The 21,134-nt window shown below is 43.3% G+C and overlaps 1 protein-coding gene across 1 annotated transcript in view; it reads left to right on the top strand.

The window, feature by feature from the left end:
• The window catches only part of HHLA1 (HHLA1 neighbor of OC90), a 44,736-nt gene that overhangs the window by 16,579 nt on the left and 7,023 nt on the right, over positions 1-21,134 (top strand). Inside the window, exons 8-14 of the mRNA XM_031013884.3 lie at positions 785-841; positions 947-1,033; positions 8,663-8,911; positions 11,661-11,906; positions 13,079-13,147; positions 13,493-13,567; positions 18,120-18,273. Coding sequence (XP_030869744.3) covers positions 785-841; positions 947-1,033; positions 8,663-8,911; positions 11,661-11,906; positions 13,079-13,147; positions 13,493-13,567; positions 18,120-18,273 — 937 coding nt within the window. The remainder of the gene's footprint in view (positions 1-784; positions 842-946; positions 1,034-8,662; positions 8,912-11,660; positions 11,907-13,078; positions 13,148-13,492; positions 13,568-18,119; positions 18,274-21,134) is intronic.

Below are 21,134 nucleotides of genomic sequence, written 5' to 3'. Positions count from 1 at the left end.
TATAATCATAGTAATACATTAATAATAACAATAATGATTACTCTGGCTACTGTGCTCTTCTATCTGCTGGGCACCATACCTAGTGCATCACTCCAATTATCTCCTTAGATTTTCCTGTAATCCTATGAGAGACATGCAACCCCATGTCCACAGTTCTTTAGGCAGCATCGTCAGGGAAAAGTATGTTTAGGAATTCAGAAGTTTTCAGGCTTCGAACATCTAATAGAGTGTGCACATCCTACCTGATGTAACTTCTCCAACAGCATCCAGAGAAGCCCAATGTAATCAAACATGTTAGTGGTAATTTGGCAAAACGTTCAGCTCTTTACACTAAGTAGGGTAGATAAAAACTATCATAGCTTCACATTTTTCAAATTTGGGTACCAAGCTCACACAAAACATGTTGTCTTACAGAGATGTGGGCATTTGGGAATTACAAATGAGGGATTGTGGGATTTGAATTTTCACCATTTTATAAAGGGGCAAACTGAGTCCTGAAGAAGTCAAGCAGTTCATTCATGTTTGCATAGCTAGTAAGTGGCAGAGCTGATGTAACCCTGGAAGCTGACCTCAGAGACTCTGCTTTAGCCACTACACCATCCCCCAAACCCAGCCAAATAAAATAAAGAAATTGGAAAATGAGGACTGCCTTAAGAGTAAAGAGTCAGGCTTATTTTCCTATATTATCCTAAGTTAGGTACTTTCAACTTAATTTTCATTTCAATCAAAGACTTACAGTTCAGACCCATGGCTAAGTCTTATTGTATACTCGTTTGTCTTACAGTGAATCAAAGCAATGAATCAGATTGCATCTTCATCTGTGTGATGACAGGAAAGTCAGGTAAACCACTAGACATTCTTTGACAAGCTCTCTGGGCTGAGAAATAGACAAAACTGTCCAGCAGATGAAACCCAAGATCTGACCCTGTTGGTGTGATTTTTGCAGGAAGGAATCTTTCTGACTTCTGGGAGATAGAAGAAAAATATCCCATTATCAATTACACATTTACCAGCAGCTTGTCTGGTGTTCTGGGTGAGTACCAACCTCCCAAACTCCTCCCATAGACTCTCCAGACCAGGGTCCCACCTGGCACACTAATGACTGAAAGCTGCCCTCAGGTGTTGTGTTTCGCTATACTGTGTTAAAAATCAGAGAACGTCGTCATTTTAAAAAAATGAATTTCTGGATTCTCTTGCAAAAGGTCTGGCAATTCTAGATCTTCCCCCCAACACATGGCAATAAGCAACTGGAGCTGAGTAACTGCCACTCTCATTCCCCCACTAGGAAGGGCATCTTTTCCTTCTTTTCCATAGTCCTGTCTGCCCCCTGTTGCCTTCCACTTTTTTCTCATATTAACTACTTGGGTTTTGTAGATATTTGAATTTGTGACCCCATGCTGGAGACCTGGCCACTCTGTAATACCCAGTCCCTACCTAACCATGCCCCACCCTCATGCCCCTCTGTGCCACATTGGGCATGCTGTTGTCTCCATCTGGAACTCCTTCACTACTTTTCCATATTTCAGAACCCTATTTGCCTGTCAATTGCCAGCTTAGACACTACCTCCTCTTTTTTAAATATCCCCCAATAAAAGTCAGTCTTTGTCTTCTACGGTCCCATAACACAGCACTTGTATGTCATTTGGACTCTACGTTACTCCAGGTTGCAACACAGTTGACATTTCTATGTGTGTCTCCTCAATGAAAGGAACTTTAAGGTAGAATAAGTAGTTTCCTTCAGCCTCACAGCCTGCCTTCCCCTTGGTGCCTTGCACATAGTAGGCTCTTCATTACTTTCTCTTGAAGTGCAATGAAGGATACAATAAATCTGCAACTCCACTTCAGGGGCTACTTTGCTTTATATTTATTGTAGGGCATCTTTTGATTATTCTGTAGAAGGAACCTCAGTTTGTATGGGACAAGACTATTTGATAAGAAGATGAAATGGGCAGTTGGTAGATTACCTTCACCTGCCCGATTCTCAGGACAGATCTTAGGGTTGAGTCAATCTCATTTATTTGGAGAGTCTTTCCATGACATTCCCACCATAACCCCCTCAACACACACACACACGCCAGTCTCAATTAATTGTCCCGCTTTGTGCTCCTTCAACAAGAACAAATGCTTAGGAAGAGAGAACATATTTGCAAGCTGATGCTAAAGTTGATGTGCCTGAAAGCAAGTACCTGGCTGAGTGATAGTTTGGCTGGATGTACTTAGCCCCATGTCTGGTTGATCTGGGAGCAAGGCTCAGGCTGGTGTTGCACGCAGGGTGTTAATGGGCCAAGTAGCACAGAGAGAGGAAATGAGGCTGCAAGGCCACTCCTGCAATTAGACAGTTCACATTCTACATGCATTCTGGGGAGGTGAGGGCCAAAATCCAACACAGGCTCTGCCCACCAGACTATAGGCCAGTCTTTGTCTTCCCAAAGGGACTCTATGGGCTAATAGGAGCCTGTCATCCTCATATCCACTGCTGCCACCACATGAGCCTTCCCTAGGGAAGATATAAAGTGAAACTAATAGCTGAGCCCACTTCCTTCTTTTCTTCATGGAGCAACCAAGGATGCTGGGTAGATTTCCCTCTGAATTAAGCCCTCCTGCTAACTCTACGGGAGCCTATTTTTCAAGCTGTTTCTGTCTGGAAGCTTCTTATTCCTCCAAATTTCACTATTGGTTTTTAGTGTCAGGCCTCTGAGCCCAAGCCAAGCCATCACAACCCCTGTGACTTGCACGTGTACGCCCAGATGGCCTGAAGTAACTGAAGAATCACAAAAGAAGTGAATATGCCCTGCCCCACCTTAACTGATGACATTCCACCACAAAAGAAGTGTAAATGGCTGGTCCTTGCCTTAACTGATGACATTACCTTGTGAAAGTCCTTTTCCTGGCTCATCCTGGCTCAAAAAGCACCCCCACTGAGCACCTTGCGACCCCCACTCCTGCCCGCCAGAGAACAAACCCCCTTTGACTGTAATTTTCCTTTACCTACCCAAATCCTATAAAATGGCCCCACCCTTATCTCCCTTTGCTGACTCTCTTTTCGGACTCAGCCCGCCTATACCCAGGTGAAATAAACAGTTTTATTGCTCACGTAAATCCTGTTTGGTGGTCTCTTCACACGGACACACATGAAATTTGGTGCCGTGACTCAGATCAGGGGACCTCCTTTGGGAGATCAATCCCCTGTCCTCCTGTTCTTTGCTCCGTGAGAAAGATCCACCTACGACCTCAGGTCCTCAGACCGACCAGCCCAAGAAACATCTCACCAATTTCAAATCCGGTAAGCGGCCTCTTTTTACTCTCTTCTCCAACCTCCCTCACTATCCCTCAACCTCTTTCTCCTTTCAATCTTGGCGCCACACTTCAATCTCTCCCTTCTCTTAATTTCAATTCCTTTCACTTTCTGGTAGAGACAAAGGAGACATGTTTTATCCGTGGACCCAAAACTCCGGCGCCGGTCACGGACTGGGAAGGCAGCCTTCCCTTGGTGTTTAATCATTGCAGGGACACCTCTCTGATTATACAACCACGTTTCAAGGGTGTCAGACCACGCAGGGACGCCTGCCTTGGTCCTTCACCCTTAGCGGCAAGTCCCGCTTTTCTGGGGAAGGGGCAAGTACCCCTCAACCCCTTCTCTCCTTGTGTCTACCCCTTCTCTGCTTTTCTGGGGCGGGGCAAGTACCCCTCAACCCCTTCTCCTTCACCCTTAGCGGCAAGTCCCACTTTCCTAGGGGGCAAGAACCCCCCAATCGCTTATTTCCACACCCCAACCTCTTATCTCGGTGCCCCAATCCCTTATTTCCGTGCCCCAACCCCTTCTCTGCTTTTCTGGAGAGCAAGAACCACCCCCCCTACCCCTTCTCCGTGTCTCAAGTCTTTTCTCTAGGCTTGCCTCCTTCACTATGGGTAAGCTTCCACCTTCCATTCCTCCTCCTTCTCCCTTAGCCTGTGTTCTCAAAAATTTAAAACCTCTTCAACTCACACCTGACCTAAAACCTAAATGCCTTATTTGCTTCTGCAATGCCGCTTGACCCCAATACAAACTCGACAGTAGTTCCAAATAGCCAGAAAATGGCACTTTGAATTTTTCCATCCTGCAAAATCTAAATAATTCTTGTCGTAAAATAGGCAAACAGTCTGAGGTGCCTGACGTCCAGGCATTCTTTTACACACTCAGTCCCTTCCTAGTCCCTGTGCCCAGTGCAACTTATCCCAAATCTTCTTTCCCTCCTGCCTGTCCCCTCAGTACCAACCCCAAGCATCGCTGAGTCTTTCTAATCTTCCTTTTCTACAGACCCATCTGACCTCTCCCTTCCTCCCCAGGCTGCTCCTCGCCAGCCCAAGCTAGGTCCCAGTTCTTCCTCAGCCTCCGCTCCTCCACCGTATAATCTTTTTATCACCTCCCCTCCTCACACCTGGTCCGGCTTACAGTTTCGTTGCGTGACTAGCCCTCCCCCACCTGCCCAGCAATTTACTCTTACAAAGGTGGCTGGAGCCAAAGGCATAGTCAAGGTTAATGCTCCTTTTTCTTTATCCCAAATCAGATAACGTGTAGGCTCTTTTTCATCAAATATAAAAATCCAGCCCAGTTCATGACTTATTTGGCAGCAACCCTGAGACACTTTACAGCCCTAGACCCTAAAAGGTCAAAAGGCCGTCTTATTTTCAAAATACATTTTATTACCCAATCTGCTCCTGACATTAAATAAAACTCCAAAAATTAAATTCCGGCCCTCAAACCCCACGACAGGATTTAATTAACCTCGCCTTCAAGGTGTACAATAATAGAAAAAAGTTGCAATTCCTTGCCTCCACTGTGAGACAAACCCCAGCCACATCTCCAGCACACAAGAACTTCCAAACGCCTGAACCGCAGCAGCCAGGCATTCCTCCAGAACCTCCTCCCCCAGGAGCTTGCTACATGTGCCAGAAATCTGGCCACTGGGCCAAGGAATGCCCGCAGCCCAGGATTCCTCCTAAGCCACGTCCCATCTGTGTGGGACCCCACTGAAAATTGGACTGTTCAACTCACCTGGCAGCCACTCCCAGAACCCCTGGAACTCTGGCCCAAGGCTCTCTGACTGACTCCTTCCCAGATCTTCTCGGCTTAGCGGCTGAAGACTGACACTGCTCGATCGCCTCGGAAGCCCCCTAGACCATCACGGACGCCGAGCTTCGGGTAACTCTCACAGTGGAAGGTAAACCCGTCCCCTTCTTAATCAATACGGAGGCTACCCACTCCACATTACCTTCTTTTCAAGGGCTGTTTCCCTTGCCTCCATAACTGTTGTGGGTATTGACGGCCAGGCTTCTAAACCTCTTAAAACTCCCCAACTCTGGTGCCAACTTAGACAATACTCTTTTAAGCCCTCCTTTTAATTATCCCCACCTGCCCAGTTCCCTTATTAGGCTGAGTCACTTTAACTAAATTATCTGCTTCCATGACAATTCCTGGACTACAGCTATATCTCATTGCCGCCCTTCTTCCCAATCCAAAGCCTCCTTTGTGTCCTCCTCTTGTATCCCCCCACCTTAACCCACAAGTATAAGATACCTCTACTCCCTCCTTGGCGACCGATCATGCACCCCTTACCATCTCATTAAAACCTAATCACCCTTACCCCACTCAACGCCAATATCCCATCCCGCAGCACGCTTTAAAAAGATTAAAGCCTGTTATCACTCACCTGCTACAGCATGGCCTTTTAAACCCTATAAACTCTCCTTACAATTCCCCCATTTTACCTGTCCTAAAACCAGACAAGCCTTACAAGTTAGTTCAGGATCTGCGCCTTATCAACCAAATTGTTTTGCCTATCCACCCCATGGTGCCCAACCCCGTACACTCTTTTGTCCTCAATACCTTCCTCCACAACTCACTATTCCGTGCTTGATCTTAAAGATGCTTTTTTCACTATTCCCCTGCACCCCTCGTCCCAGCCTCTCTTTGCTTTCACTTAGACTGACCCTGACACCCATTAGGCTCAGCAAATTACCAAGGCTGTACTGCTGCAAAGCTTCACAGACAGCCCCCATTACTTCAATCAAGCCCAAATTTCTTCCTCATCTGTTACCTATCTTGGCATAATTCTCATAAAAACACACGTGCTCTCCCTGCCAATCGTGTCCGACTGATCTCTCAAACCCCAGCACCTTCTACAAAACAACAACTCCTTTCCTTCCTAGGCATGGTTAGCGTGGTGAGAATTCTTACACAAGAGCCAGGACCATACCCTGTAGCCTTTCTGTCCAAACAACTTGACCTTACTGTTTTAGCCTAGCCCTCATGTCTGCGTGCAGTGGCTGCTGCTGCTTTAATGCTTTTAGAGGCCCCCAAAATCACAAACTATGCTCAACTCACTCTCTACAGTTCTCATAACTTCCAAAATCTATTTTCTTCCTCATACCTGATGCATATACTTTCTGCTTCCTGGCTCCTTCAGCTATACTCACTCTTTGTTGAGTCTCCCACAATTACCGTTGTTCCTGGCCCAGACTTCAATCCGGCCTCCCACATTATTCCTGATACCACACCTGACCCTTATGACTGTATCTTTCTGATCCACCTGACATTCACCCCATTTCTCCAAATTTCCCCAAATTTCCTTCTTTCCTGTTCCTCACCCTGATCACACTTGATTTATTGATGGCGGTTCCACCAGGCCTAATCGCCACACACCAGCAAAGGCAGGTTATACTATAGTACAAGCCACTAGCCCACCTCTTAGAACCTCTCATTTCCTTTCCATCGTGGAAATCTATCCTCAAGGAAATAACTTCTCAGTGTCCCATCTGCTATTCTACTACTCCTCAGGGATTATTCAGGCCCCCTCCCTTCCCTACACATGAAGCTCAAGGATTTGCGCCACCCAGGACTGGCAAATTAGCTTTACTCAACATGCCCTGAGTCAGATAACTAAAATACCTCTTGGTCTAGGTAGATACTTTCACTGGATAGGTACAGGCCTTTCCTACAGGGTCTGAGAAGGCCACCGCAGTCATTTCTTCCGTTCTGTCAGACATAATTCCTCAGTTAAGCCTTCCCACCTCAATACAGTCTGATAACAGATGAGCCTTTATTAGTCAAATCAGCCAAGCAGTTTTTCAGGCTCTTAGTATTCAGTGAAAGCTTTATATCCCTTACGGTCCTCCGTCTTCAAGAAAAGTAGAACGGACTAAAGGTCTTTTAAAAACACACCTCACCAAGCTCAGCCACCAACTCAAAAAGGACTGGACAATACTTTTACCACTTTCCCTTCTCAGAATTCAGGCCTGTCCTCAGAATGCTACAGGGTACAGCCCATTTAGGCTCCTGTATAGACGCTTCTCATTCCAGACACCAGACCAACTTAGACTGTGCCCCAAAAAACTTGTCATCCCTACTATCTTCTGTCTAGTCATACTCCTATTCACCATTCTCAGCTACTCATACATGCCCTGCTCTTGTTTACACTGCTGGTTTACACTGTTTTTTGCAAGCCATCACAGCTGATATCTCCTGGTGCTATCCCCAAACTGCCACTCTTAACTCTTGAAGTAAATAAATAATCTTTGCTGGCAGGACTATGCTGAATCTCCTTAGGCACTCTCTAATTAGATGTCCTAGGTCCTCCCAATTCTTAGTCCTTTTATACCTGTTTTTCTCCTTCTCTTATTCCATTTAGTTTTTCAATTCATACAAAAGTGTATCCAGGCCATCACCAATCATTCTATACGACAAATGTTTCTTCTAACATCCCCACAATATCACCCCTTACCACAAGACCTCCCTTCAGCTTAATCTCTCCCACTCTAGGTTCCCACGCTGCCCCTAATCCCGCTTGAAGCAGCCGTGAGAAACATCGCCCATTCTCTCTCCATACCACCCCCCAAAAATTTTCACCGCCCCAACACTTCAACACTATTTTATTTTTCTTATTAATATAGGAAGGCAGGAATGTCAGGCCTCTGAGCCCAAGCCAAGCCATCGCAACCCCTGTGACTTGCACGTATACACCCAGATGGCCTGACGTAACTGAAGAATCACAAAAGAAGTGAATATGCCCTGCCCCACCTTAACTGATGACATTCCACCACAAAAAAGTGTAAATGGCCGGTCCTTGCCTTAACTGATGACATTACCTTGTGAAAGTCCTTTCCCTGGCTCATCCTGGCTCAAAAAGCACCCCCACTGAGCACCTTGCGACCCCCACTCCTGCCCACCAGAGAACAAACCCCCTTTGACGGTAATTTTCCTTTACCTACCCAAATCCTATAAAACGGCCCCACCCTTATCTCCCTTCGCTGACTCTCTTTTCGGACTCAGCCCGCCTGCACCCATGTGAAATAAACAGCCATGTTGCTCACACAAAGCCTGTTTGGTGGTCTCTTCACACGGACACGCATGAAATTTAGTTGTATCCATAAGGCATATGGAGGAGACTAATTCCTCTTCCAAGGACATGTACCAGAGTCCTGGAGAGGCTGAGGGCTGGAGGTGGAAGAAAGGCTCTGACAGGGGTCAGAATCTGTTCAGGAAACATAGCAAATGCCTGATATTTTTAATTAGAGAAAGGTTTGAATCTCCACATTCAGATATTTGCAGTCCAGTGACCTTTCAGTTTTTTTTGTGCCCAAAGTGTCAAGCATGTTAATGTTACCATTGACTGCCTCCCTGAAGGTGCAGCTACCAGGGGAACTGCCAGGACTTCAAAGCCCACAACCAAAAGCCAGAAAACACTACCAGGTACAAGCCCCGGACACTGGACCCAGAGCACACCCTGGGCATCTGCTCTGAGATCCTCTCCCTGGACAGAGACAGCTGCTCCTTCAGAAACAGAGGAGACCCTGAACACAGGCAGGCCTCCTGAGCTTCCAGCCAGGGCCACGGCCACATGGGTCAGTGCCTCCCACACTCTCCCAGCCTTGGGTAAGATGCATTCTCACCCTTTCCTCCCCTTTGCTATGTCTCGCTCCTGTTACCTCTAGGCTCACATATATAAGCAAAATCCTTACCTTAATCCCTTCTCCACCAACTGAAGTTACGCTTCAGCTTACTTAAATAACAGATCTGTATGAGCCAGTATGGGTTCTACAAGATCAACCAAAGGCAGAAAATGCCATTGACATAATGTGTTTCTAATATGTATTTTGATGCCTTTTTATTCTGAAACAGTTTAAGACTTACAAAGAGTTGCAAAAATAATATAGAGAGTTCCCTGGTACCCTTCACCCAGCCTCCTTCAATGCTAATGTCTTACATAATCACAGTACATTGTGGCAAAAGTATTTAAATTTCAGCAAAGCATTTAGCGATATCGCTCCTGAAATTCACATGAAACGGTGAAGTGAAGTCAATATTTTATGGCATGGTTAGGTCAGTGTGTAGCTGGTTTGATAATGATGCCAAGAATATGTTAATGACTTAACACCAGTGGGAAAGCTGCCGCCAATGACCTGCAGGAGGCCCCTGCCTCCCCAACATCTTGCGTACATGATCAGCAGTGTCATCACTAAAGACACAAAAGGCATGCTTATCTTATTTTTCCTATTTGGAAATAATACAAAATGGAGGTAGCTCATTAGGGATAGCATTAGGAGATATACCTAATGTTAAATGAAGAGTTAATGGGTGCAGCACACCAACATGGCACATGTATACATATGTAACAAACCTGCAAGTTTTGCACATGTAACCTAAAACTTAAAATAAAATAAAGTGCAGAAACAAACAAACAAACAAACAAAAAAGAGTCAATATTTTCTCAGTGGGTTCCAACAATGGACCCACTGAGACAATATTGTCATCAGAATTCATTCATTCCGTCATCAGAATTCATTCATTTATTTACTCATCAAAACATATTTCCTTCCAGACACGAGGCTAGCTGTTAAAAACACAGCTCTATAAATGTTCTCTCTCTTTCCTGAGCTCTCAGACCTAGGAGAGAGCCCAGGCAAGTAAACCAATAGTTATGATCCAGCCTACAAAGAACTATTGTACACAGCACAGAGAGGGCTCCTACCCCGGCATAGAGGAGACACAGGCTTCCCCAAGAGATAAGAATTGATAGGTGTCAGCAGGCAAGGAAACAAGGATGACTGGGTGGTGTAGAGGAAAATAAATCAACTCCATTAAATAGAAAAACATATTTACTGCAGAAAATTAGCACAATAGCTGGCATAATGACAATTATACAAAATCAGAAAACTTTCCAGGGTAATATGACAAAAAGATGTGATTTCTAATCACAAGAAAAAATCATAAAATGCCTACCTATAATCCTACAAGGAGAAGTGCTGGTTTTATACAAAGAAAACTACAAAATTTTAATGAGAGTAATAAAGGCATATTTAAATAAATGAAGAAATACACCATGTTTTGGTTGAGAAATCTGAGTATTTTAAAGAAAGCAACTGTCCCCAACTTAAGTTATAAATGTAAAATCCTTCAATAGAATTCATTTTTGTAAAACCTGAAAAAACTGACTTTAATTTCTACTATGGTAATAAACAGGTAAGAACATCCAACAATTTTTTAAAAGGCCAAGGAGAGAAGATCCTTCCTTCCTTCCTTCTTTCCTTCCTTCCTTCCTTCCCTTCCTTCCCTTCCTTCCCTCCCGTCCTTCCTTTCCTTCCCTTCTTTCTTTCTTTCTTTTCTTTCTTTCTTTCTTTCTTTTTCTTTCTTTCTCTCTTTCTTTCCTTTCTTCCTTCCTTCCTTTCTTTCTTTCTTTCTTTCTTTCTTTCTTTCTTTCTTTCTTTCTTTTTCTTTCTCTTTCTTTCTTCTTTCTTTCTCTTTCTTTCTTTTCCTTCCTTCCTTCCTTCCTTCCTTCCTTCCTTCCTTCCTTCCTTCCTTCTTCCTTCCTTCCTTCCTTCCTTTGTTTCTTTCTTTCCTTCTCTCTCTTGCTCTGTTGCCCAGGCTGGAGTGCAGTGGGCTCAATCTCTGCTCACTGCAGCCTCTTCTATCCAGGTTCAAGCGATTCTCCTGCCTTAGCCTCCCAAGTAGCTGAGATTACAGGCATCTGCCACTATGCCCAGTTAACTTTTTTGTATTTTTAGTAGAGACAGTGTTTCACCATGTTTGCCAGGCTGGTCTCAAACTCCTGACCTCAAGTGATCTGCCTGCTTCCGCCTCCGAAAGTGCTGAAATTCCAGGCATGAGCCAAGGATTTGTCTTAACTAATAACAATCCTGTGATGTTGGCGGGCAGGTGTTATTATTAATACTGGTATCCTCATTTTCATGAGGAAGCTAAAAGGAGTTAAGCAATTTGCCCCAAAGTTCACACCATGGAGGAGACAGAGGCACAACTAATCTGTTTGCATCTCCTCACCTCAGACCCCACAATCTTTTCACTATGTCACATGATTAGAAATGTATTAAATAAATTTGAGAGACAGCTAACTGACCCCCAAACACACATGCCTGGGGGTCCTAGAGATTTAGAGGGTGTGTGTGTGTGTGTGTGTGTGTGTGTGTGTATTGGTGCTTAGGAAAACAATGCTTACTTTGGTCCATTTATTTCAGTTCAGAGTAAAGTTTAAGCCCTTGGATTATCTATATTACACTTTCACATTGCATTTGCTGTTTGATAACGTTTCAATGTCTCAGCAATTTCATGTCTGAATCGAAGTGGTCAAGCATGTCAGTACCCTGTTACTGTCACTTTGAATGTGCAGCTACCAGGAGGGTGGCCAGAACTCAGTGGGTGACAGCTGACAGACAGACGTGGGCTTCCATATCGTCCGTGCCCTGGGCTCAGACCATCAATGAGAAAAAACCTGGAGGGTCTCCCTGGGAAACTCGTTCTTCCCCACCGACTACTGCAGGGACCGAGGAAGCCATGAACACTACAAGCCTTTTGGCGCCTGCTGCTGGGATAATGGCCACACCTGGCAGCCCATCCCAGGCCAGCCCTACCTCGGGTAAGAGAGGGTGTTCACTTCTACCTCTCCTGTTTTAAATTAAACTTAGCATGGCCTGTTTTGATAACCTTTTTAAATTTTTGGAATATAACACACACACAGAAAACTAAGAAAACATAATGATCATGAAGCAAACTCTTCCTTCTCCTTTCCTTTGCCCTACCTCTTTCTTCCCATCTGTAGTTGAATGAAAGCTCCTTCTTTCATTCCCCAGTTCCTCTCTCTTTTATGTAATCCCACTTCCCAATTTCTTCTCTTTTTCCCTGTTTCATTGTCCATTAACAAGCAGTATGACAACTGCGATGGATGGACCCAGGCCTGAAATTCCAGGCATGAGCCCTGCCTGCTGCTCAGCCTCACCTCGCCCCTCCACCTTCCTCCTCTAGACTCCAGCCACAGCACACTGCTTACTGCCCACATCTCCTGATCTTTATATATGCACTTTGTGTGCCTGCAAAGCCCACTCTCCTCCAGAACTGCTGTGCTGCTTGACTTACAGTAGATGTCACCTGACCCAGCTGAACTGGGTGTCCATCGCCTGTGCCTCGGCTGTTTCTCAGCCTCACCTCTTTCCTTCCACTTATCCATATGAGGTAACTTGCCTGTTTGAGCTTCTCTCTCACTCTTCTCCTACAAGGAGACTGTATTGCTGGTTTCGCCAGAGGCCAGAATCTTAACAGCAAGGATCAAGTCCTGAAGTGACCCTTAAACTAAGGCTTCATGAATATGATATAAAAATTGTTGAACTGAGCCTGTACTCTGTCATGAATATGACAGGCAATTTATTGGGGGTGGGATGGATCAAGGTGTACACTAAGACTCAGATGAATGAGAAGCAACTCATTTTTTCTTTGCCCTGGATCACCCACATTGGACATTTCCTGTACAACACCATCGCTCTCCTGTGCAGGGTCACCATAACTTACCAATGTCAGCTGGTTTCCAATGGGAACCATCACGCTGTATCATATTAATGATGGGATTTTCCCATTTCCTTTTTCACACTCCATTGTGGGTTTTATTTGTTACTCATCTCTGCTTCTTAAAGCCCTGCCTGGTACCTGGCTTAACCAACATTGGTTGGATAGGGCAGGATAGGTGGCCCTGGTCATCTTCTCCCTCAGGGCCCCCTAGAAGAGATGCAGGCTCACCTCTCTCTCATCTCCTCCCAGGAGCATTCACCCATGGCACACAGACTCCGAGTCCAACCAAGGCAACAGCCCCCAGAGATCCACAAACAGGTGAGAAACTCAGTACGGTAGTGGGGGTTTGGGGGTTGGGGATGGGAGGGGTGGGAAGCTTGGGGACAAGGGCGTGGTGGGATGGGGTACCAGTAAGCAATCTAAGCAGGTTACTCTGCTTTATTGTTTCCTGCAGGAAAAGAGTCAGGAGAACTGGTTTATAAGCCTTGCCATACTGCTAAATTGCCGTGTGGTCTTCCATAAATCACTTCCCCTTTTTTGGCTATCATTTTCCTATAGATTTCAAGAATGATTTATCTTTAAGACGTTATAAATTTCTTGCTGTGTGTATCACCTAAGGTAATTCCATTCTGACTGCTGGAAGGCCATTTCTGCCCTTTGCAGGTGATCTCTCTGCAGAGTGGCCATTCACTGCTGGTGAAGAGCCAGTCCTGGTCCCAAGACCCCATCAAGTTTCAAGTAAGTACCAGTGCCCAGTCATTACTATTGCTTGTGTTTATTTTGAACAAGGTCATGTAGTAGAATAAAGAGAGGTTTGTTCGGTAAATTTAGAAAATCAGATTCATGGGATTCAAATCTTAGCTCAGCCATTTACTGGTGAGGTGGCCTCCAGTACTCAACTTCCAGGATTCAGTTCCCTCAACTGTAAAACAAGAATAATTGCAATTTTTGTGGGCACTAAAAATGCCTGTTTTTTTTCTTTCCCACAAGGTTTTGTATTAAGTAAGATAATGTTTGTGGAAGTGGTTTGGAAGTATAGAGCTCTGTAGAACTTAATTCAATCAACTTTTATCGAGTGAATGTCTATTGGGTAGCATGCTGGGCACTTTGCAAATAGAAGCTGCTCTTGCAATGAGCAGGGTTGATGGCAGTGAAGGAGGAAGGAAAAAAAAGATGACTGCAAAATGCAACCTCATTTGCTGGGTATGATGTCCTGTTGTTCTGTGTTAAGGGATACCTACCCTTTCCATCCCTGCACAGTTAATTCTCATGGATCTAGAAGAAGACCATTTCCTGAGTTTGTAGCTCTGTTTTCAGAACTCCTGACAGAGGCTGAGGACTTGAGTTGCTGTGGTTTTTGCTGCATTTTTCCAGCTTGCTTTTGGACATCTCACTCTCCTCTTTTCTGTTGGGCCAGATTCCATAAGAAAGAAATGGATACAAAGTGAGTGCTTCAAAGCTGCTTGAACTCTCAGGCTCCTCCCACTCCTGAATACCTTTGTACACCAGCTCCTGGACCATCCAGTCATATGTCAACAGGGCATTATTAAACTGCTGGACCCTGCCCCGTCTCCTTTTTCATGTCACCTTAGATCTGCCCCAGCCTTACTCTCAGCCTGCAGTGAATAGTGAATGAACCTTTCAGACACAAAGATGTGATTATGCTACTAAGGAAATTATATCCCTTTTCTCCCAGGAGTTCTAAAGAAACACAGTGGTGCAGATGGAGGCTGTTGTGAGATCGAGTTTTAGAAAACAGGTTGACTATGTCTATATCTATGTCTATATTGGTGTCTATATCCATATCTATATCTATATCTGTATCTATATCCATGTATCTATAGCTATCTGTATAACTGTATCTATCTGTCTCTCTTGTTAGCTCTATCTACTTATCTAATAGGTATTTACCATATCTATCTATTTATTAACCTACCCACTCATCTGTCATCTATCTAATAGATATTTATCCAAGCCGTCTATCTATCCATTCTTCAGTTAACCCACCTATCCATCCATACTTATTTATCTTTCTATCTGGTTATCTTTATTTCTTAACTTCCATATCGTAGATGTTTGCCTATCCATCTGTCATCTACCTATCTACCTATGTAATGAAAAACATAATTGCAAATTAAAGGGGTTCTGGAATTTCTCAGTAACTTATTCTGCTCCTCCAAAAAAAATCATGCCACAAAGTATTTGGCATCCACTCATTCATCCATTTAATAAATATTTATTGAGCTCCTACTGTACTGCCAGGTACTATGCTAGGCCTATTTTTACTTTCTCTTCACAATAATTCTGCAGGAGAGGTAATATCTCATTCAGGAATTATGGTGAGTTCTACATATAAAAGGAGACTCCATTTTGACACCAGATCTAATTTCAAAGCTTGTGCTTATTCTACACCTCTGTGTCACCTTTTCCAAGATATGCCATATGTGAAAAAAAAAAAGCTGCAATTGAAAAAAAAAGAGTGGCTAGATTCTTAAGAGAAGCAGAAACTGCTATGTATATCCAGAGAGGAAGAGATTACCTTCAGGTGAGGGGATGGTTCAAGAGTTTATTGATTGAGAATGTGGCATCTGAACAAGGTGCATTCTAAGCAAAGGCATAGCTTAAGCAAAGGCACTATACCTTAAAAGGACTGATGTTGAAGGTGCTGAAGGTGAGGGTAGTGTAGAATGAGGCTACAGAGGTAGCCACGAGTGAGATTAACAGTACTTTGTCACCATGTCAAGGAGTGTAGACTTCTGAGGCAAGTGGGAGTAATGTGATCAGATTCGTGTTGCAGAAAGGTTTCTCTGACTGCAGATTGGGGAGGAACAGGAGAAGCTGGAAGCAGGGAAACTTGGGAGGCGACTGTTGTGCTAATGATGGCCAGTGGTGATGGTGACTGGAAAGTAGAGGTGACTGTGTGGATAGGGAGACTTGGGTGATATGTAGGAGATAGAACCAAGAGGATGCAGTGATGGTGGAGTGAGCACAGGAGGGAACCAAAAATCATGCCCAAGTTTGAGCAACTAAGTGAATATCCCAAGAGTCATTTCCTGAGTTAGAGAAGGATGGATGGGGTGGGTTGGGGCAATGGACATGGAAATCAAGCCTTGGGAATGTTAATTATGTTCAAGTAGTGAAGTGTGATGGTTATGAGCACGGGCTTCAGAGTCAGATCTTGCTGGAGTTACTCCCTGTTGCATAACTGATACAACTGCAGAGTTACTCAGACCCTCTGTGTCCTCTTCTGTATACTTCTGATGTCTACTTCACAAGATTTATGAGAATTAGATAAAATAATGTATGCAAAGATCTTAGGAGAGTGCCTGATACATAGCAACTGCTCAATAACTGATAGAGAAAAACTCGTGGCACATTGATGGAAATTGGTCAATGTTCTGGAGGGTTTATCTTCTAGTTAACTCAGAATAAAGTATTTTCTTTCTACCTTCTTAAAAAGTCTTCTGCTAACATTATGAGCCCCTTCTCCACTTAAATAAATATATTCCTGGCCAGATGTGGTGGCTTACACCTGTAATTCCAGCACTTTGGGAGGCTGAGGTGGGAGAATTACTTGAGCCCAGGAGTTTCAGACCAGCCTGGGCAACATAGCAAGGCCCCATCTCTACAAGAAATAAAAAATAAAAATAAGTAATTACTGCTAAATTATAATTTTGAAAAATGTTCAAACATGATAGAATAATATTGAATGAATACATGTCAACATGTCAAAGATATTATTGAACTCATTAAGTAATGAGGAAACCAGAAAGATGTGAAGATTGCTTCAATGGGGAATTTGAGGGGAAAAGATTTATGTAGTCAGTCAAAGGAATTCTCAAATGAATTGATATTCCACAGCAATAAACTCTTTTTTTTTTTACTGGACAAAAATCAATTGCACCTCTACCAGACAAAATTCATTTACATTGCTATGGACAGAAATAATTAGCATTGCTCTTAGACAAGAATTATTTATATTGCTATCGGTTAACATCTACCCCTTGATAGTTGTAAAATCACCTATTCAATAGAAAGTCAATTAATGGTGCACAATTATTTTTACCCAGACAGTCCACAGAGAGTCTGCTAAACAATAACCAAACTGCATTAAAAGGGTATTCAGTAATCCTTTTTGTTTATTTCCAGGTTTTAGATAATTTTTCCTGGTAGTGATTAGTGAACCTTTGTTGGAAGATTATTAGTAATATTGTAATATAACCTTCCAGTCCCTAGAAAGTAAGCTCTGTGAGAGGAAGGCCCTTTTTCTTCTTATTCATTTTGTAGCTCTAGTGGCTGTCACCAGTGCCTAGCATGTAGTGGAGCTCAACAAATTTTTAATAAATAAATAATAATAATAATTGCTATTATTTATTGTTTGTTTCATGCAAACAACTTTTCGATATGCAATATACTTTATATAAATTGTCTCATTCAATCCTTCCAGTCATTCTATAGGATAGGGATAGGTCTCCCTATTTTCCATATAAGGAAATGTAGGTGTAGCCATAGGAAGCTTTCTGAGTCTCAGCAGATCCCAACAAGTTGGAATTTTTATTAAAAATAATTTGTTGTCTCCTTCTTTTATCTTTGGCCTTCCTCCTGAAAACTAAAAATTAAACAACACTGAAAATCTGGTTCACGGAAACATAATTAACTTTCACTTGATGGAAACACAGAACTCACAAACTCAGAGCCTGACTCTCGTGACCCAGCATGCCAGTCTCATCTTTCAACCTGCCCTTCTTTCTCTCCTTTTTGCACTCACATACACATGCACGTGCATACACACACACAGGCAAACACATATCCATATGCTCTCACATGCATGCACATACATATACACACACACGCACACACATGTAGCCTGCACACGCACATGCATATACATACCTCCTATCCCCTGTACTCAAATTTTTCTCAAATCCCCCTCAGCAAGTCACCCCCTTACATCATGCAGAGTCATTGTATGCTCTGTCCCTTACACCAGAAATGCCCTCCACCTGACACATTCCTGTTCAACATCTTAGATCTCTGTTTAATATTTGCTTCTCAGTGAAACTATCTCTGTTTTCCTCCAGAAACTCGATCACCACCTTCTTTCCACCTGTCTCTTAAAACTGTTACAGTAGCTTTATTGGGTAATGGTGAGGAATGCTATGTTTACCTGTGTGTCTCAGAGCTACGTGAGATCAGGACAAGACTATATTCACCTGATGCAGGGCTTAACAAAGAGAAGATGCTTGCTAAACTCTTACTGATTTGATTGGTCTGGGATTGCATCTTCTAGGGTGTCCTCAGCCGCTCTTCAAGGTGGGAGCTATGGCAGTGGCTCCTCTCACCCTGGCTATTCAGAGGCTCAACCCATGCCTGATGGAGCTGTGCCAATTCTTCCAGCAATGCCTCTGCATGAGCCAGAGGAGTCCCAGGACAGAGGACATGAGGTAACTTGGCCCAGTGGCTTCTTTTCACATCGAATATTTATAGTTTTCTTATTCCGTGTGGCTTTTCTGCAGGCCACAAGGCAGTCAGGCAATAAGCAATCCACAGACAGGCAGTAGGGGTTACCTCAAGGTAAGGGACTCTCCAGTGAGTCCTTTCCCAGACAGTCACATCCTTGAGATTCATGATGGAATCTCATTCATAGCTGGTCCCCAGAACCAAGTGCAGTGCCTGACACATAAGTATAATTGAGTTGAGTTGAATTGAAGTTGAGTTGAGTTGAGTTGAATTGGAGTTGTGATGAGTTGAGATAAGTTGAGTTGTGATGAGTTGAGATGAGTTGAGTTGTGTTGAGTTGAGATGACTTAAGCTGTGATGAGTTGAGATGACTGGAGTTGTGATGAGTTGAGATGAATTGTCCTGTGATGAGATGAATTGTGTTGAGATGAGTTGAGTTGAGTTGTAATGAGTTGAGATGAGTTGAGCTGTGTTGAGTTGGGATGACTTGAGTTGTATTAAGTTGAGATGACTTGAGTTGTGATGAGCTGAGCTGTGATGAGATGAGTTGAATAGTGATGAGTTGAGATGAGTTGAGCTGTGTTGAGTTGAGATGTGTTGAGTTGAGATGAGGTGAGTTGTGTTGAGTCGAGATGAGTTGAGTTGAGTTGGGATGAGTTTAGCTGTGATGAGATGAGTTGAGTTGAGTTGTAATGAGTTGAGATGAGTAGAGCTGTGTTGAGTTGAGATGAGTTTAGTTGAGTTGAGATAAGTTGAGTTGTGTTGAGTTTAGATTAATTAAGCTATATTGAGATATGTTGTGTTGAGTTAAGTTAACTTGTGTCATGTTAAGTGGAATTATGGCAGAGGATCATGGCAGAAGATCTTGAGTGGTTCTTTAATCCAAATGCCCTCAGCCTGGCGAGATTTGCTAGGAGAGAATAATTAGAAGATATGTCTATCTAAATTCCAGTTCTTTCATAAATCCCTACCAATCATCCACCAGAAAAATAAGTTGGAAAACTTAAATTAAAAAGCAGAATCTGTTTTATATTAAGAAGGTCTAGGCATGGACATTTTCTGTCCTACAATGCTGACATACTGTTCTTTCTTCTGGGATTTATTCTTGGCTGTAAACCCAGAGCTAAATTACACAGATGAATACTCCTGCTCCAGTGGCCTGGATACCAATTTCTCCTGTCTTTAATGTTATTTTCAAAGACTACTCTCAAGATCCATTAGCTTTTAAAATTTCTGCCTCTGAGTCTGAAGCCCAGGTGGACAGCCATTTTCCGTCACCCCTTTCCAGCTGTAATCTTTCATCCCCCCAGTCAGTACAAACATTTCCTCCATTCATAGAGGGCAATAAGCAAGACCTGTAGACCCAAAGCACAGGTTTATTCTAAAGAAAACTTTCACGACAATACTTTCTGTATTGTCTAGGTTAAGCCCACTTTAGAAGATCCTTTACTCATTAACTTAACCAACAACGTGTATTGAGTCTCTGCTGTATATCTGTGATGCTCTGTCCCAAGCCATGGGGATCTAGAGGTGAATCAGAAATAGCCTCAGAAACTGAGGGTTTCATAGTTGGAAAGAAGAAATGGTCATAAACACAAATCAAAATATAGTATTATAGATCATAGAACCAAGTCACGTAACCAGGCAAAAACCTGTTAATCATATCCCGTCGGAAAATATCACATTTGAAAACATTCATATTGCAAATAATAGCTGAATGAATAAATGAAAAAGGCATACATTTTCAGAGAGAAGTTTGAGTTTAAATTTAGAGCAATGAGGCACCTGTTTACTTGGGCTTGTCCCTTCTTTTCTGTGTATTTTCGCTGAATAGTACATTTTTCCATAAACTCATACACTGAATATAGGCCAAAAATACTAGAGTAGGGGAGGTGGCATTACTCAGTATGTTTGCTGAATGTAGCCTCTGTGATAAAAAACAAACAAACAAACAAACAAAAAAACACTGGTGGGAAAGTTGGCAATGTAAAAAGACAAATTTCAAAGCAGCTGACAAGTGCTGTAGCAGACCTGAATAACATGCTATGGGATCCCAGGAGAAATAACTAATAGGGTTTTATGGAGGAATAGGAGTTTTCCAGGCAAAAGAAATATCATCTGCAAAGATGGAGTGACGGGTAGCCTGGAGCATCTAAGGACCACTGAGATGTTCAATGTAGCTGCAGCAAAGATGGGAGACCAAGTCTCTGGCATGTCACTATTCAGGACTACCTTGCCTTTTAAGCACCTGGGTCACTTATTATATGCTCTCTTTGACTTTCACTCTAGAGCTCCATCTGTCCCTTCTCCAAGCTTTCTACTCCCTCCTTGTTCAGAATAAATAAAACCTACAGAATTATTGAAGTCCAGCCCTCTAAATCCTGTCCATTTTTAAACTGAGATACTCTAAACTCCCATTCTGTTCATATCATCTCCCTCCTAGGGTCATCTCTTGAAATCTTTCTTATTTAGGGCCCCAGAACCATTCTTGGGGCACACTCCTTGCAGGATAACAAAGCCACAGTCCCTGGTGACTTACAAATTTTGCTACCTCAGGCCCCAGTCAAGTGTCCACGGCTCCTCTTCTATTCAGGCTGCTGCTGACTCCACAGTGCGTGCAGCAGCTCTGGTCTGCTAGGAATTTAGATAGACATACCTACAAGTGGCTGGTGTAATCATGGGTGCTTCAACACTAGTTTCAGCTCATCCTAGCCATGGCATTGAGGCTTATGTCTGCCCTGAAGAACTGAAGACAAACAAAATAGGCCACCTTAACAACTGATTTTCTTCTAAGACCATCTAGCCTCTTCTGCAAGGAAATGCCTCTTCCAGTCCATGTAAGGAA

Source organism: Gorilla gorilla, chromosome 7 (assembly GCF_029281585.2).
Source record: "Gorilla gorilla gorilla isolate KB3781 chromosome 7, NHGRI_mGorGor1-v2.1_pri, whole genome shotgun sequence".
Taxonomy (NCBI): domain Eukaryota; kingdom Metazoa; phylum Chordata; class Mammalia; order Primates; family Hominidae; genus Gorilla; species Gorilla gorilla.
Note: the sequence above shows the minus strand (reverse complement) of the source record. Positions and strands in the feature narration are given on the sequence as shown.